This window comes from Echinops telfairi, unplaced genomic scaffold (assembly GCF_000313985.2).
Source record: "Echinops telfairi isolate 266 unplaced genomic scaffold, ASM31398v2 ScPeMD7_7;HRSCAF=31, whole genome shotgun sequence".
Classification (NCBI taxonomy): Eukaryota; Metazoa; Chordata; class Mammalia; order Afrosoricida; family Tenrecidae; genus Echinops; species Echinops telfairi.
This window is the reverse complement of record NW_022103904.1, coordinates 10,503,154-10,520,202: the sequence shown is the minus strand read 5'-3', so window position 1 is coordinate 10,520,202 and position 17,049 is coordinate 10,503,154. Positions and strand designations below refer to the sequence as shown.

The 17,049-nt window shown below is 45.0% G+C and overlaps 1 protein-coding gene across 1 annotated transcript in view; it reads right to left on the bottom strand.

Annotated features, from left to right (window-relative positions):
- VOPP1 (VOPP1 WW domain binding protein) overlaps nt 1-17,049 on the bottom strand; it is a 143,478-nt gene that overhangs the window by 19,610 nt on the left and 106,819 nt on the right. The window contains exons 3-4 of the mRNA XM_013005998.2: nt 9,157-9,234; nt 1,220-1,356 (exon numbers count right to left, since the gene is read on the bottom strand). Of these exons, the coding sequence (XP_012861452.1) occupies nt 1,220-1,356; nt 9,157-9,234 (215 nt within the window). The remainder of the gene's footprint in view (nt 1-1,219; nt 1,357-9,156; nt 9,235-17,049) is intronic.

The window sequence follows — 17,049 nt, the reverse complement described above, 5'->3', positions numbered from 1 at the left end:
CAACTCTTTCCATCTGAGTCAAAAGAAAGCACAAATGCATAATAAAATTGGTAATCCTCTGGTTCACTTTAGAGACATCATTATCATTTAATGACAGAAAAATGATAAACCTCCCATGGGGCATAAGGTAATTCTCTTTATAGCATCATTAGTTTAGCCTATGGTACAGAATTTAAAATACTGTTAAGAAAAGGAAATTATACAAGTACAGGTCAGCTTCCGACTGGAAGTCATATATTTATGAATGGATTTTGGGTTTGCACTTAATTCTAGCCCCACTCTAAGAACAATTGTTCTTATGATATGGCCCTGCTCAACACTAGCCTCAGTACTAGAGATCACTGAAGATGTGGGTGCTATAACAAAGTGTGGTAAACAAACAAGATAGTGCCCAGCTATCAGAAAGACTAGCATCTGGGGTCCTAAAGGCTTGCCTTAAAAAAACAAGCAACCAACTAAATCTACATGGGAGAAGCACACCAGCCTGTGTGATCCAAGGACTGTAAGTAACAAAATCCAAATCCAAAAGAAAGGATGGTGTCAGAGCTTAAATTATAAACACGCAGTTTAAATTATAAGCACCCAGTTTTCAGAAGACTATGGATGACAAATGGAAGCTCCCAATCCGTTTTTAGGGTTCTCACATGGATTAAGGCTCAGTGAGTCCCTTCTGGTCAAAGTCTAGGGATGTTAACAGCCTTGTTATCAGACAGAGAGTATTGTAGTCAATGATGGAGGACGCAGTTAGGTGAAAATGCAGCACCTTATCTAAGCTCCCCTTTGACCCATTCTAAAGTTGTCTCATTTCAGTTTTTAATATTTTCTGCTTTCTGTTCACTTGTGGTTTTTCTATGTGTTGTCTAGTCATTGTTGTTGGTTTTTGTTTGCTCGCTCACTTCCTGCTGGTGTTTTGTTTGATTTTCTGTGAAATCCAGCATAGGGAGCTCTTTGAATAATCAAGGGCCTGGCCGGGGAGGACAGGGAGAAATGGAGCACTAACAACGCGGTTCTGAGGTTGATTGTGGTGATGACTGCACAACTCATCTTCGTATGTGGGAACCATCAAACTGCATGACATGTGAAGTATATGCCAATAAAATTATTTTAGAAAATGGATAATCCTAACTTGAGTAAGCAGAGGCTCAGCACACAATGAAGTAGCTTGACTATTACATGTAACCAGAACGGATGAGAGACAAGGATGGAGAGGCAAGCTGACCTGCAGCAGGATTGGGCGGCTGCCTGGTGTAGGACACGTTGAATGCGGGCTCCTCGATCAGTGGTGGGGGATACATCCGCCTCCGAATGAAGAAGCCGGCGCCACAGCAGAAGAGCACACCCATCATCAAGAGGAACCTGAGTGAGAACACAGATGTGAGTGAGGCATGGTGCAGACAGCAGGGCAAACAGGTAGAAGAGGCCTGAAGGCCCAGCCTGGTGACCCAACACCTATGCAGAGCCCTCTGGGGATCCATCAGCTCATACCCTGCAAATATCAACTAACTCCTGAAGGAGGGTTGAGAGGATGGGGCTTGTGACGTGTAAACTTTGTATCAACTTAGCTGTACTATGATCTCCACTGGTTTTACCAAACACTAGACTACTTGCTGTTCCACAATGGAATCTAATATGATGTAATCATCTCTCATAACATAATCAATCCATTGAAAGGGGCGTTTCCTTCCAGTGTTGTCTGCGCCCAGAGTATGCATAAAGGTTTTTTTCAGAACTCATACTCTCTGAATTCTGTATTCTTTTCATTACCTGACCTACAGCTCTTAGGATGCAAGGCTGTGTGAGTAGCCTGCTACCCAACCTACAGAAGGTGACCTTGTCAGCCCCTTACAATCCCAAGAACCAGCTGAGGTCTCCAGCTTGCCACCTGACCGATAGATTGGGGACTTAGACCTCAATGGTGTGAGCCTATTCTGTGAAGTAAAATCTGTGTATATGTATGTGCATGTGTATCTACACACATCTATAGGCGTAGACATGCATAGACATTAATGCATGGTATCAACCATGAGGTTGAGGGTATACTCCCTACACAGGCCTTCATGTACCATTTTGCACCCAGGGGTTCTCTTTTGGTAGAAGGCAGTGAAAAGATACTTGGTCTGCAGACGTCTTGATAGAGGTTGCTCCTTAAAGAGATGCTCTGCCATACAGCTCTCTGCCTCAAAGAGCGACAACTAGCTAGTTTCAAAGGCCTGGCGCAATCACTCGGCCCGTCTAGTGCTCTGACTTCAATGTTTTGGCCCAAACAGGAAACCCCATTTAAATTCTCTTTGTACACTGAGGCTGGCCCAATACTTGCCTTGTCATCCATTTCCCCACTTGTTCCATTCTTCATCGTCAAGGCAACAAGAGTGAACACACTTACCCCTCCCAATAGCTCTCTCTCCACTATTATGTGAGTATACATAAAAAAACAGAGGTGTTCTTTTCAAAGCATGCCTTAAATATACAAAAATGACAGGAGCAGAGTGAGAGAATACTTACAATCAACACAAAGACTCCAGATTTAAATCTCTCGTTGTTATGTTTAGCTGAGTATAGACCCCCACACAGTGACCTGAAGTCTAACAAACACTAGCACAGGATCTTTAGCTAATGCATCTAAGGATTCTCACTGATGATTACGTGATTGGCATTTAATACCTTATCAATGCCTGAATAAATTGCCTCTTCTCATCTCACATTCGCACTAATGTTTTGTTACTAGGAAAAGCAGGTTTACTCTGAAAAGGGCCAGACTGGCTGTGTGACAGACATAAGAGGAAGCTGTGGCCCATCTCTGAACTGGAACTATTATGGGATTTGTGGAAGCCTCACAGAACTTCACACAAAAATATTCACTCAGCGTGGGGGTTACGCACTCTCTTATGAACCATGAGCACACGCCACAATGGGCACTTGTACACATGTAAAAGAAACTTAGGGGAAAGGCAGATGATAAAGTCATCAAGAATACTCAAATTTCAACATTAGTAAGCTAATAATCCAAGTCTATCAATAAGTGTTTACTGACGTTTTGAAGCACTGAGCAAGAAGAAAGGTCAGAGGCACAAGAAAGGAAGTAACTCGGTGTAGGGCTAAATGTATGTCTGGTTTGCCTTCTGGTTCACTGTTCATTCAACGATTGATTCTGAAGGACTTGCTATGCTACCAGCAACGGGTAACAAGACAGCTGTAGCCCTCTCTGCTGATAACATAGCCAACTTACAGGAGACGACGTCTCACCATCCTTGCTCTAAGGAGTACTCTGGCCGTACTTCTTCCAAGACAGATTGGTTTGCTCCTTTGGCAGTCCATGATACATTTGATAGTTTTCAAAAACACCACAGCTCAAATGTGAGACTCTTCTGCAGTCTTCCTGATTCCATGTCCTAATTTCCTATGCTGAAGAGGAGACTGAAAACACCCTGGTTGGGTCCATTGTGCTGTTGTCCTTAAAGCACCCTCCTCGTCCTTGAACACTTTCCTTTAAAGAGTGTTGTACAGTGGCTTCACCCAATGAAATGAGTCTGAACTCGGCCTGCTGTTTCCCTGAGCAGGATGGGGCGTCTAAGCAAGAGGAAATCCACGACACTCTTTTCTCCGTTTAGCATGTTACCTCCCGGTCCAGTGGGGAGGATTTTTGTTTCTTCTTGTTGAGCTGTCATCCACACTGAAGGCCTCGGTTTTTTATCTTTAACAGCAAGTGTTCCCAGTCCTCTGCCCTTTCAGCTAGCAAGGCTGCATCATCTGCATATTGAAGATTGTTAATAAGTCTTCCTTCAATTCTGATAGCACATTCTTAGTCATATAATTCAGCTTCTCTGATTCTTTTCTCAGCACACACATTGAATAGATATGGTGAGAGGACACAACCCTTTCACACACCTTTCCTGATCTTCAACCATACACAGTTCATTCCCTTGTTCTGTGGGCACAACTGCCTCTTGATCCATGTAAATGTTCTGCATAAGCACAATGAAGTCCTCTGGAATTCTCATTCTTCTCAAAGCTATCTACAGTTTGTTATGAGCCACACGATCAAATGATTTTGCATAGTCAATGAAACACAAGCAAACTTCTTTCCAGTAGTCTCACTTCCAGCCCAGCTCCATCTGACATCAGCAATGATATCCCTTGTTCCTTGACCTCTTCTGAATCCAGCCTGAACATCTAGCAGCTCCCTGTTAATGTACTGCTGAAACCATTGTTGGATGATCTTCAGCAAAATTTTACTGGCATGTGAGATCAGTGATCCTGTTCTATAATTTGCATACCCTGTTGGGTCATCGTTCTCTGGAATGGGCATAAATATGGATCTCTTTCAGTTAGTTGGCCAAGTAGCTTTCTTCCAAATTTCCTGGCATAGATGAGGCAGTGCTTCCAGTGCTTCATCAGCTTGTTAAAGCATTTTAATTCGCATCCCATCAATTCCTGGAACCTTGTTTTTTGGCTAATATGTTCAGTGCAGCTTGGACTTCTTCCTTCAGTGCCACTGGTTCTTGATCGTATGCTATCACTTGGAATGGTGGAATGTTGACTACGTCTGGGGACAGTGACTATGTGCATTCTTTCTGTATTCTTTTAATGGTCCCTACATCATTCAATATTTTACCCACAGGATCTTCCAATATCACAACTTGAGGCTTGAAATTTTTCTTTAGTTATTTCAGTTTAAGATATGATGAGCTAGTTCTTCCATTTTTGGTTTTTTAATTCTAGGTCTTTGTACATTTCATTATAATAGTTTACTTTGTCTTCTCAAGCTGCCCTTTGACATTTTCTTTTAAACACGTTATCATTTCTTACAATTAAGATCAATTTTCAGAGTCTTTTCTGACATCCAATTTGATCTTTTTTTTCTTCTGTCCTGTCTTTTACCTGATCTTGTTTCCTTCCTGATGTCATCCCACAGCTCATCAGGTTTTCTATAATTAATGTTTAATAGATCAAATCTGTTAAATCTGTTCTTGAGATTTTCTCGAAATTAGGGTGGCATAGACTCAAAGTCCTATTTAGGCTCTGAAAGACTTGTTTTCATTTTCTTCAACTTCACCCCAAACTCACATAGGAGTCATTGATGGTCTGTTCCATAGTTAACCCTTGGCAGGATTTTAGCTGCTACAATTGAGTTTCTCCATAGTGTCTTCCCACAGATGTCATCCATTTGATTTCTGGGTATTCCATCTGGAGAAGACCATGTAGATAGTCATTGAAAAAAAGGTATTTTCTATGAAAAATCATTGGTGTTGCAAAATTCTGTTATGTGATCTACAGTTTTATTTCTATCACTAAGACTATATTTTCCAACTACTGTTCCTTCCTGTTTGTTTCCAATTTTTGCATACTAGTGGCCAACAATCATCAATGCATCTTAATTGTATGCTTGATTAACTTCAGACTGAAGACATTAGAATTCTTCAATTTCTGCATAAGTGATTTCTTCTTTGTAATCTGTTCTTAGTCTGGAAGCTTTGCTGAAACCTGTTCAGTGTGGGTGACCCTGATAATATTTGAAATTCCATGGCTTCCAACATCACAATAACACGCAAGCCACCACAGTGCAACACATTGACAGACATGTGGTGGTACAACTCCAGTCAGTGCTAAGAGAGAAAAGGGAGGAATTCAAGAGGAAGCTTTAAAGGGTGTGATAGTAGGTTTATTGTGCCAACCTGGACAATAGGAACATGTGGGATGAATCAGGTGGCAGTTTGATTGGAGGGCAAAGAGATTAGTGGCTCTGCAAGCCACCCCACCCCCCGCTTCTTTTGTTCTCTGTTGACAGGAACAGGGTGTTGCTGCTTTAGCTAGTTCTCTGCCTCAACCTGTGTGCTACACTACCTGTGGGCCATGCCAACCCACGGATCCTGTTGCTAGAGCTTGAGGCTCCTACGAGACTGCTTCACCATGCTGCTGGTGCATACATCTCTTGAGCCTGAGGCTGGTGGATCCTGTCACCTTGCAGTGCTTGAGTTTGATATCCTATCTGGACCTGCATTACTCAACTCCCAAGTTACTGGCAATTGCTGACCCACCATGCTGTTTACTGGCTGTGGGAAAACTCTGCCTGCCTTGCCTGAGACTCGGCTGTCTGCTTCTTTGACTTGAACCCGGCATCCCACGTGAGTTGAAGGACTTCCAGTATATTTACCTGTTCCACAAAAGTGAGTTGAACTGAGGCCTCTGTACTCCTGTATGGACTTATTAGCTGTTATACTCCTTCTCGGTGTGTGTGTGTGTGTGTGTGTGTGTGTGTGTGTGTTCATAAGTGCCCTGGTTTTGTTTCTCTAGAGAACTCTGCCTAACACAATTAATTCACAATTAATGTGAGGTGCGTAAAGCAATTTGGCCTTTTGTTTTAGGTTTCTGGGAACAGGAATATACGTGAGACTAATGAATGGAGACTAGTAAGACCAAAAGGGACCACCTACGGACATGATGCTGAATAACTTCATTAAGTATGATGTAATTTATCATAGGCACATAAGGAGGCTGGTAAGAATCCTGACTCCTGAGGCGTAGCTGGAGCTTCCTGATTGGTTAGGGTAGCATATTCTGTAGGTAAATGAAAGCTACAAACTGGGCCCTCTCCTGGACCTCACTCTACGCATCTTCATTTATAACCTTATTTTGCTACATTAAGTGGTTCTTTCATGTATGCTTTTTCCTGTGCATTCTGTGAGTCAATCCAGTGAATTTTAGCACCCAATTGACTAGGGCGGCTTGGATGATCTGAAATGGAGGGAGCTATATGTAGCCCCGAGTATCCTGAGGAGGCAGAAAAATTCATGGCTGATTTGTCTAAAATGAAATAATCACATGGACTAGTACCAAGCTTGAGGTCAGAACCTGCTGATCCAGGCCGCGATGACGAGGAATGAGAAAGACAGGGGATATGTGCACTGCTGGGGTCTGAACTGAGCAGGGAGGGGAAGCTGAGGTTTCCACGGGGCACGGTGGGGTTTGTTGTCTACCATACAGATCGGGTCAGACGTGGGAGATCTCAGTCTCCCTGGACTGGTATGTACAATTGGTAGAGCTGGCAAGATTCACGAGAGTGACCCAGCTCTGTTAGGAAGCTGGGAAGAGCTGCTTTTCCTTCAAAGTTGCATCTGAGCAGAGCGCTGGAGGATGGGAGGATGAGAGCAGCTGCAGGGGAAGAAAAGAAGACGCTGGGTGGAAAATCAGCACAGGTACTTGGAGGCAGATGCTGGTGTGGCTGGAGTCGGTGGAGAGAGGAAGGCAAGGGCACCGGCTCTGAGATCTCCAGAGGTGCAGAGTGTGCAGGGGCTTGACAAAGGAAGGCAACTCTTAGCATTGCACACGCTGAAGGCACAAAAGGAACAGCTCAGGCTCTTAAAGCTAAGTTTTCTGGGATGAACTCAGTCATATCGTACACCAGTCCTGGCCCCAACACAAAGATACTAGCAGAAATAGAAATATTAGCAGGCTTTCTCAAAAATGTTATTGGTTACTCCGAGTAGGCTGGCCTGAAAGAGGTAGAAGTTATCTGAGATCTTGGTTCAATGCCCAAGAGGAGCTAAAATGTTGGTTTATAACAAATAATACTTTTTCTTGAACTTATCAAACGGCACCGCTGCAGAGGCACAGAGGCAGGTAGCTTATGTTCAAGCTCCCTGTGTGTACCTGCCCTTATCCCGACAGAGCAAGGAAGGACAGAGCAGTCACACGGAACAAGCTACCACCTGCTCAGGCTATCCGTCAAAGGAGCCATTCACGATTGAAGTACTGGTCTGAAAGGAGCCTCTTTTAAAAGATAAGATCTGATGGTGGAAGGAACGAACTTATTACGAGGAAAGTGTGACGTGGCTATCAGCTCAGGGAGAGCTGATAGTAGCTCCGTGAGCATGTGATCAGGAGGGACCAGTCCTTGGAGAAGGACATCATGCTTGGCAGCGAAAGAGAGGAGGGCCCTCGATGAGATAGACTGGCAGAGGGCCTGCAACCATGGGGTTCAACGTAGCAACGTCTGTGAAGATGAGGGAGGCGCAGGCAGTGTGCCCTTCTCTTGGACATGGGGGTCAAGATGAACGTGAACCAACTCAAAGGTGAACAGGCTCCTCGACGGGCGGTGAGCTACACACTAATGGTTCATGTTTATTGCTCAGTGGGTTTGGGATGTTTTCCAAGGATTAAAAGAAACAAGTGTATGTGATGTGGTTTGATTTTTCAATGCTCTCGCTCCCTCTCTTCAGGACTGGGAGTGAAACCAGAGCACACCCAATCACCTGTGGAAAGGACACTCTCAAAGTCCCTGTAACTGGAAAGTTCTGAGTAATCATTAACCGAGCAGGTCAGCTAGCCCAATCTGGGTGCAAACACCAGGAGTAAACCAGGAGCCCCCCAGGCAGAGATGGAGACACGGGGAGAGAGAAGGAAGCCTGCAGTGGCTGAGCACTGTGCTGCGGCCGTTCAAGGGCTCCCGCTCCACAGTCTCGGGCACTTTGATAGTGGATACTCACGTGAGTTGGCGATGTTAAGGAAATCCTTCCCTATACATGCTCTATCATCCCTGACACCTGACATCCTATCTATCAACTACCGAGCCGAATCAATTTTAAAGAGAACAACCAACACAATATGCATTTCTCATAAGTAGAACTCCTGTACCACATGCTTTCTGAGGGATTCTTCCTGCATCGTGACCTGATGCCTTTTCAGGGTCTGGTTTTAGAACATTCAGAAAAGTCACTGGACTTCCTTTGCAGCAGTGGCAGGTGGACCGAGGTTGAGGCTGCCGACTGGAAAGTTAACACCTGGTTGAAATAGCGGCCTAGGGAAGGCTTCCAGGCAAGAGAAATCAGATTACAGGCCTGCATTTGTGAAGACGGGTTCTTTAAGACAGCAGCTTCAGCTCCATTTCACACTTACTCAAGAGCAGATGAAGGTGGAGGCCAACTGCCTGCCTCCCGCATTTCTAACGCTCACTATTCTCCCCTAGCCCCGAACCTGAGGAAATGGGGATGAACTGCTGGCAAAAGACATCATCGCGGTCCATGCAGCCAACCTCAAAAGCTGCCCCCCAATCCACAGCCCCCGGGGTCTGCCTGAGGTGAGTGATGATAGCAGAGGCTACAAGGAGAGCCCTCCGGGGGCAGAGCAGGGCATCCAAGAACAAGTCGCCTTGGGACGTACCAGAAGTACCACAGCCTCTGGATGGAGAGAGCCCGCACGCAGCACTTGGAGCCACAGCAGTCCTCGAAGGAGCGGCATCTGTGGAGAGAGGGCACAGGGGTCACACTCTGAACTGGAAAGTAAGCCACGGACCAGGCTAGGTTGTGCAAACGATGTCGGTCTTAAACCCGACGTGGTCAGGTCAACGCCACCTCTCAGCACCCCCACGCAGTGTCCCTGTACCCCGTGTGGGAGGGTGGCAGTGTGCCCGATAGGGGCTTTCAGGGGCTGGCTTCTTGGAAGCAGATTGGCAGGCCTTTCTTCAGAGGAGCCGCCTGGCTCAAATCTGCAACTTTGGGACTAGCAGCCAAGTAGGCAAAGCATTTGCACCATCCAGGGATGTCATTCTTGGGTGTGTGTGACAGGGGCGGGCAAGTGGAGGAGAAACGAGAGTGGAAGCTGGTGGGGGTGGGTGGTAGCTAACGAAGATGACTGTTACCAACTGCATCCCACAAAACTAGCAGAACTGACCATGGTCGATCTAGTGACCCAAATGGAAGAGGCGAAGGTGGATAAGGTCACTTCAAACATGGGCTGTGCACCCGTTTTCAACGGGCTTCTTCCTATGCGTGCATCATGACAAAAGACAAGCCTGAGACTTGTCAGTTCTGCAATGGGAAGGCAGGCCCGTGACAGGCATGTGGGTATAACATTGATCCTTGCAGGTCTCTCTTCAGTGCCCCACCCGTCTCAGGATGAAAATGCTGGAGCTGGTTCCCTAGGGTGCTGGTGCTGCAGGTCCCCGCAATCCTGGCTACACAGGTCCCATGCCTACACTTTGCCCAGAAGTAGGTAAGCAGAGAGTGTAAGATAAGATCGGCGCCCAATATGGGGGGCCTCCTGTGTCTGGGCTGCTCAGACAGCACTCTCCATGGAAACAGTGCAGGAATATCGTCAACAGCAACCCATTGGGGTCTCCTCCTCCAGGAGAAAGTGAATGGTCCTGGAGAACTGGTATTCCCGTGTGTGAAGGCGCAGAGGAGGGGAGGGGAGACACGAGGGAGAGATAATGGACTTCTTCATTTTAGGGTAGGTGGAGCCCAAATGAGGTTAGTGTGAATGATTTGAGCTCCTCTGTGAACTGATCTGTGAATCTAAAGCAATGGTTTTCAACCTTCCTAACGCCGCCACCCTTTCATACAGTCCCTCATGTTGCGGGGACCCCCTAACCATAACATTATTTTCATTGCTATTTCATAACTGTAATTTTGCTACTGTTATGAATTGGGAAATCCCTGTGAAAAGGTCGTTTAACCCCCAAAGGGTTGCGACCCATAGGTTGAGAACCGCTTACCTAAAGGCTGTTGGTTCAAACCCACCGAGCAGGGCTGGGAATAAGGCTGGGCAATCATACTTTGTAAAGATTACAGCCCATTGTGGTAGTTATGTAATCGTCAACTTAAGAATTAAGTGTGTAGGGGTGGAGTCTAGCCTGTCAATCAGATCATAGCCAATGAGGCCTTTGTGTGTGCATGGCCTTCTCCTGAGAATTCTGGGAAATCCTGATTTTCCACCTTGGAGATGGGAGACTCTCTGCCACTTCCTAGGAGACACTGAAGCTGACAAGACACTAGTGCCCTGAGCGGAGAAGCCACATGGACCTACCCTGATGCAACCAGACCTCTGAAGCTGGAGAAGCCATGTGGAGACCCCTGCCAGCGCTGAGATGTTCCCAATGCCACTGAATCCAAAAACTTTCTACCCACTGACCTGTGATCTTCTACATTCAGCGTCATTGCACGTGTTTCATGAGTCTGAAGGGAGCTTTATATTGGTATCGGACATATGGGCTAATATTGGACTTATGGACTTGATCTGGACTGGGATGCTTTCTCAATGTTCAATTGTATATAATTGTATATAAATCTTGTATATAAATCTCTTTCTTATACATATATGTGTGTCCATTGATTTGTTTCTCTAGTCCGCCCAGACTAACACATCCACGAAGCAGAAACCCATGGCTTATTATGACTGAGCAACAATGGGTTTGGTTTTCAGTTGGAATTTAGGGAATTAACAGAAAACCAGAAGAGAAGGGACCGTTTCCCCTCAGGAGTTTGCAAAGGCAAGAGTCTTTAGCATTTACGTTATATTCAGGGTGCAGTGATGTGGTTGGCACAATTCAGAAATGACCCCCAAGATTCACATTCCCTTGTACACATCACATACTCTATACAATTCCCCTCCTTTTGCGTGTGAAGGGCACTGCCAATAGGATAGTGGCTGCTCTCTCGAGTAGGCTACTCCTCAGTGCAAAGGTGATGGGACAGTCACTCCCATGCCCATAAAACATCATCTAAGGCTAAGTCACAAAGCATTGCTCTTGGGATTCCAGTCCATACAGTCATGTTCTGATGGCACACAAAATGTTTGCACACGCCTCCTGGATCAGTTCCATCAATAATATTCTTGTCTTAGTCTTGGCAAAGTCACTTTAAAAATAAGATCCTATCAAAGCAGTGGCTTCCAAAGATATCTGCCTTTTAACTTAGGCAGAGAGGTCAGCTCTGAAAGTTATGCTGACTTTGGGGTGAGGGTGGGGGATTCCAATGAGGTACTCTTGATAGATTTTCTCGAAGGGCCCAGAGTGATCGCAGGGACTTATGAAGAAAAGAAAGGTGAAGAACGAGGAAACTGCTCTGGTGAGAAGAGAGCCAGGACAGCTGCACCATGAAAATGTTCTTCCCATCATGACAACGCACTTGCTCATGCTTCGAGGGCAGCGAGGGCTGTCCTCGGATCATCTCACTGGGAACCCTCACATCCCAAAGCCCTGATCCGTTGTCCCGCTCAGCGTTGCTTTTGTTCCCTAAACGTAAAGCACACTGAAAAGCAACACAATTCCGAGTACCCTGAGAAGACCCAAACCCCTTCCTCACAGAATTCTACAGGAACAGTCAGAGATGGAAATGCCGTCTTCAGAAACGTATGGACCGAGACAGAGGGCATGCTGATAAACAAACAGATTCACATTTTGATTTTGTTATTTGATGAAAGGTTCTATAATGTTGTCGAAATGCCTTCGGACTCACACGTGTGTTAAGTACATTCTACGAAACTGCCCTCTCGAACTGGAGACGCTCTGCTGGGTGTGAAGGGGCAGCGGCCAGGCAGGGAGCGAGCCCCAAGTGGAGCACCCAAGGGTGGTCTCTAGGAGCTGAGCCTCATCCTCGGCTGGCCAACCAGAGCGCAGAGCTCAGCCTCACAGCCCACGGAGCTGAATTCTGCCACCTGAAGGAACCTGAAGAGCCTCAAGCTTCAGATACGAGTACAGCCCAACCAACACCCGCTGTTAGCCTTGTGAGACCCTGAGAAGAGGCCTCTGTGTTTACATACCTGACCTCCAGGGACTAAGGGGTAATAAGGCGTGTCATTTTAATTTCCTAAGTTTATGGTGATTTGTTACAAGACAATGAAATGAATGCCGACGAGACCCGGGTGCACGGCTGTGAGCACGGGCTGCCCCTATTCCAGACACAGATGAAGTGCTTCACAAACACCCCGTGAATACTCAAGGCCTCCTAAGAGGAGGTAAGCAATATTACCTCCATGGTTGAAATAAGCTTAGAAAACGAGACATCTCTATTGCTGTGCCTCCTCCCAGCCCAGGCCAGTCGGCTACAACCAAGAATGCACTCAGCCAGCATTTCAGGGGTGCATTTGACAGACATGACCACTCTGGCAAATAGGTCTTTTGCTATTAAAATGCCACTTGCTCTATCTCCACTTGATTCTGCTGGTTTTCCTTGGCCTTCTCTTATACAGCGTTGCGGGCCAAGTCACTGGAGCAATCTGCAAGGAGTGTGTTGTGATTGCACTCATGAGCAGCCATCCGTGTAAGGCGCCAATAACAATTTGGCATGTGCTGATGGCCCAACTGGAGAAGACAAAGGGATGCCAGGCACTGGAGGAATGACAAAGAACAACAAAGAGGTGTGTGTGTGTGTGTGTGTGTGTGTGTGTGTGTGTGTACGTACACAGACAATGACAGGGATGGGGGTGGGGGCAGGGAGTTAGCCCAACCATAAAGGAAGGAGCAGGGGGGTGGTGTGCAGACAGTTAAGGTGCTGGGATTGGCTTCTCATGAGAAGGTTGGAGGTTGAGTTTACCAAGAGGAACCTTGGCAGAAAGGCCTTGCAATCTTCGTCTGAGAACACCTGCCACGGAAAGCCTGTGGGGCCCCATGCTACTGTGACATACATGACGTTGCCAGGAATCTGAAATCAACTCGCAAGAAACTGGTTTTCATATTTGGGGGATAGGTGCTGTTTTTTTTTCAAAATGGACATAATATGAAGAACGCAAAGTGATTCCTTGGGCAAATGGCAGGGCGGGTCCATTCCTCCCTTGTCCACAGTGCAGTCCCTACAACAGTCCACAGGCAACCATCCTCCGAGAACGTCCGGAGAGGTTGTTTGTTGCTTAAATGGGAGTTTTGCATAGGCTGTAAAGATGTCCAGAAGAGCCTATGTCATTTTATGTTAGTAACTCAAAACAGTTAGCAGACAATTTAATCAAAAAAAGAGAAATAATACAGTAAGACATGACAAAAGGAAAGAGTACTGGGTTGCTTTAGAGTGGTGTTTTCCAAAGTGGGCAATATTGCCTGCTGGGGAATACTAGAATGACCCAAAGTGAAGATAATCAGGCCCACTGCTGTCAAGTTGATGCTGACTCACAGTGACCCTATAGAACAACACAGAGCGAACCTTGTGTGTTTAAAGACTGTAATTCTTCACAGTAGTGCACCCCATCTTTCTCCTGAGGGAAATGCGGTAGTTACGTAATCTGGTGTTAATTTGGGATTTGAGAGGATTAAGAGTGGAGGGGTGGAGTCTCTGAGTCATAGCCAATGAAGCCTCTGTGTGGGGCCTTCTCCTGAGGATTCTGGGAATTCCTGTATTTTCTCCTTGGAGGTGGGAGTGTGTCTCTCTCTCTCTCTCTCTCTCAGTTCACTCCCTGAGAGACGCTCTACTGACAAGACATGTGGCACTATGCTGATGCCCTAGGAACTGGAGGAGCCACTTGGAGACCCCTGCCACACTGAGATGCCTCTACCACCACTGGATCCAGAAGACTTTGCACCCACTATCCTATGATCTTCTTGCATTCAGCATCATTGCATGTGTTTATTGAGTCAGAAGAGGACTTTATAGATTGGTATCGGACATATGGGCTAATATCGGGCTTATGGACTTGATTGGACTGGGCTGGGATATTTTCTCAATATTCAACTGTTCTTGTATATAAAGCTCTTTCTTATACGCATATGGGTGTCTATGAATTTGTTTCTCTAGTCTACCCCATCTAACACAGGAATGAACCAAGGGCCTGCAAAAGCAGCTATTACACTTTATCCTGGATTATAGGATACAGTGCAAAAGTTTTTAATTGCCAAAGGAGTGCTGAGTCATATTTTTAAAGGGAGAGTGATAGGCCACATAAGTTTAAGAACCCATGATTTAGAATAAAGGGCCAGCCATTGCCACTACAATATTATAAACAGCAACAGTGTCCTTAACTATTGTGAGTTACTGGTGAGTTGTGAAATCAATTTTATTTTATTCATTTTATAAAGGTCAACACTGACTTTGAAAAATTAGATAGTATCACACATTACTGCTTCAGAGAGCTTGCTTCAGTTGTACATACAAATATACATGTGGATTATACAGTTTGCTCTCAACTACTAACCTAAAGGTTGGTGCTTCAAATACACCTAGTTGTACCATAAATATCCATCTAGAACAGTGGTTCTCAACCTTCCAAATGCCGCGATCCTTTGATACAGTTCCTTCTTTTGTGGTAACCTCCAACCATACAATTATTTTCGTTGCTACTTCATAACTGTAATTTTGCTACTGTTATGAATCAGTTGACCCTTGTAAAAGGGTCATTCGACCCCCAAAGAGGTTGCGACCCACAGGTTAAGAACTGTTGATCAAGGTCTGATGTTTCATTCTGTAAGATTCCAGTCATAAACATTGGAGGATGCGAAGCCTCCAGGAATTGGCAGAATATGAATGAAAATGTTTCAACAAATGGATGCAAGACCGGTAGTACTCACTTGTCTATATTAAGAAATATAGAAGATAGCTACCTGGTCAACCCAGGGGATTAGGTTCATATTTGTGTCTATTCCAAAGAAAGGTCATCTAACTGAATGAAAACCTATCAAATAATATCAACATCAAATGCAAGTAAAATAAAGCTGAAGATATTTCAAAATTGATTGCAGTACTACATCAACAGGGCGCTACCAGAAATTCAAGATGATTTAGAAAGGATATGGGGAGAAGGGTACAATTGGTGATGTCAGATGGATCTTGGCTGAAAGCAGAGAATACCAGAAAGATGTTTGCTTGTGTTTCACTGACTATGCAAACCATTCAACTGTGTGTGTCATAACAAATTAAGGGTAACATTGCAAAGAATACAAATTTCAGAATATTTCATTGTGGTCATGTGGAACCTGTACATAATCCAGGAATAAAGCAAAGTGATACTGTATGGTTTAAAATGAGAAAGATGTACATCTGGGTTGTATGTCTTCCCAGTAGTTATTTACCCTGCAGAGCAAATAACACGAGAAGTTGGGCTACATGAAGAAGGGTATGGAATCAGGATGCGAGAAAGACTCATTAACAAACTGTGGTGTACACATGAAACAACCTTGCTTGCTTTTAGTGAAGAGGACTTGAAGCACTGACTGATGACTCTCAAAGACTACAACTTTCAGTATGGACAATGCCCCAACATGAAGAAAAGAGGAACCTTCATAACTGGACCAGTAAGCAACATCATGATAGATGAAGAATATATTAAAGCTGCCAGTGATTTCATTTTACTTGGATCTACAATGCTCTTGGAGGCAGTAGTCAAGAACTAAAATTGTGTTTTGCTTTGGGCAAATCTGCAAAAGACCTATGTAATGTGTTAAAAAGCAAAGCGAACACTTTGAAGACATGCCCTACTCAAGCCATGGTCCTTTCAACGCCTTCACAAGCCTGAGACAGCTGAGCAACGAATAAGGAAGACCAAAGGGGAGTCCATGCATTCGAATTATGAGGTTGGTGAAGAATATGAAATAGACTATGAACTTCCAGAAGAATGAACAAATCTGTCTGGGAAGAAGTACAGCCAGGCTGCTCTTTAGTAGGGAGCATGGTGAGACTTCATTTCACCAGACAGTGAACCTACTATCTGGATAAGCCAGTCTCGGGAGCATGTCATGCTTGGGAAAGTAGAGGGTGAGTGGAAACAAAAGGGGCAGACTCTGAGATAGAATAACATACTGGCTATAGTAATAGAGTCAAACAGAGCAACAACTACGGGAAGTTGTATACAGGGTTGCTCTGATTTGGAACTGACTGGATGGCACCTAACAACAACACAGTCATTGAACTGCAACCTCTAATCTGAAGCATATGCTGTCTGTGCCATCAGTCAGAATCAACAAAATAACAAAAATTGTTATCATCAAATCTATTCTGATTCACAGTGCCCTATGTGTGTGAAAGTAGAACTGTGCTCTATAGAGTTTCGACGGTTGTATTTTTTAAATGAAGTCAATTGCCAAGATTTCTTCTGAGGTGTCTCTGAATGAATTTGAACTACCAATCTTCTGATTAGCAGCTGAGCACTTAACCATCTGTGCCACCAAGGACTCTTAGGAGTGCATTAGGCTGCACTACAAAATGTATTTCTCTAGAGTCACTGTTGTGGACACCCTAAGTCCAAAGGGATGGTGTTATCAAACCTCTGGGCCCAGACTGGATCATGACTAGGGCAGTGGGCATAGTGAGTTACATATAGGGAAAGATTAAGCTTTCTACTCCTGTAAAGATTTAC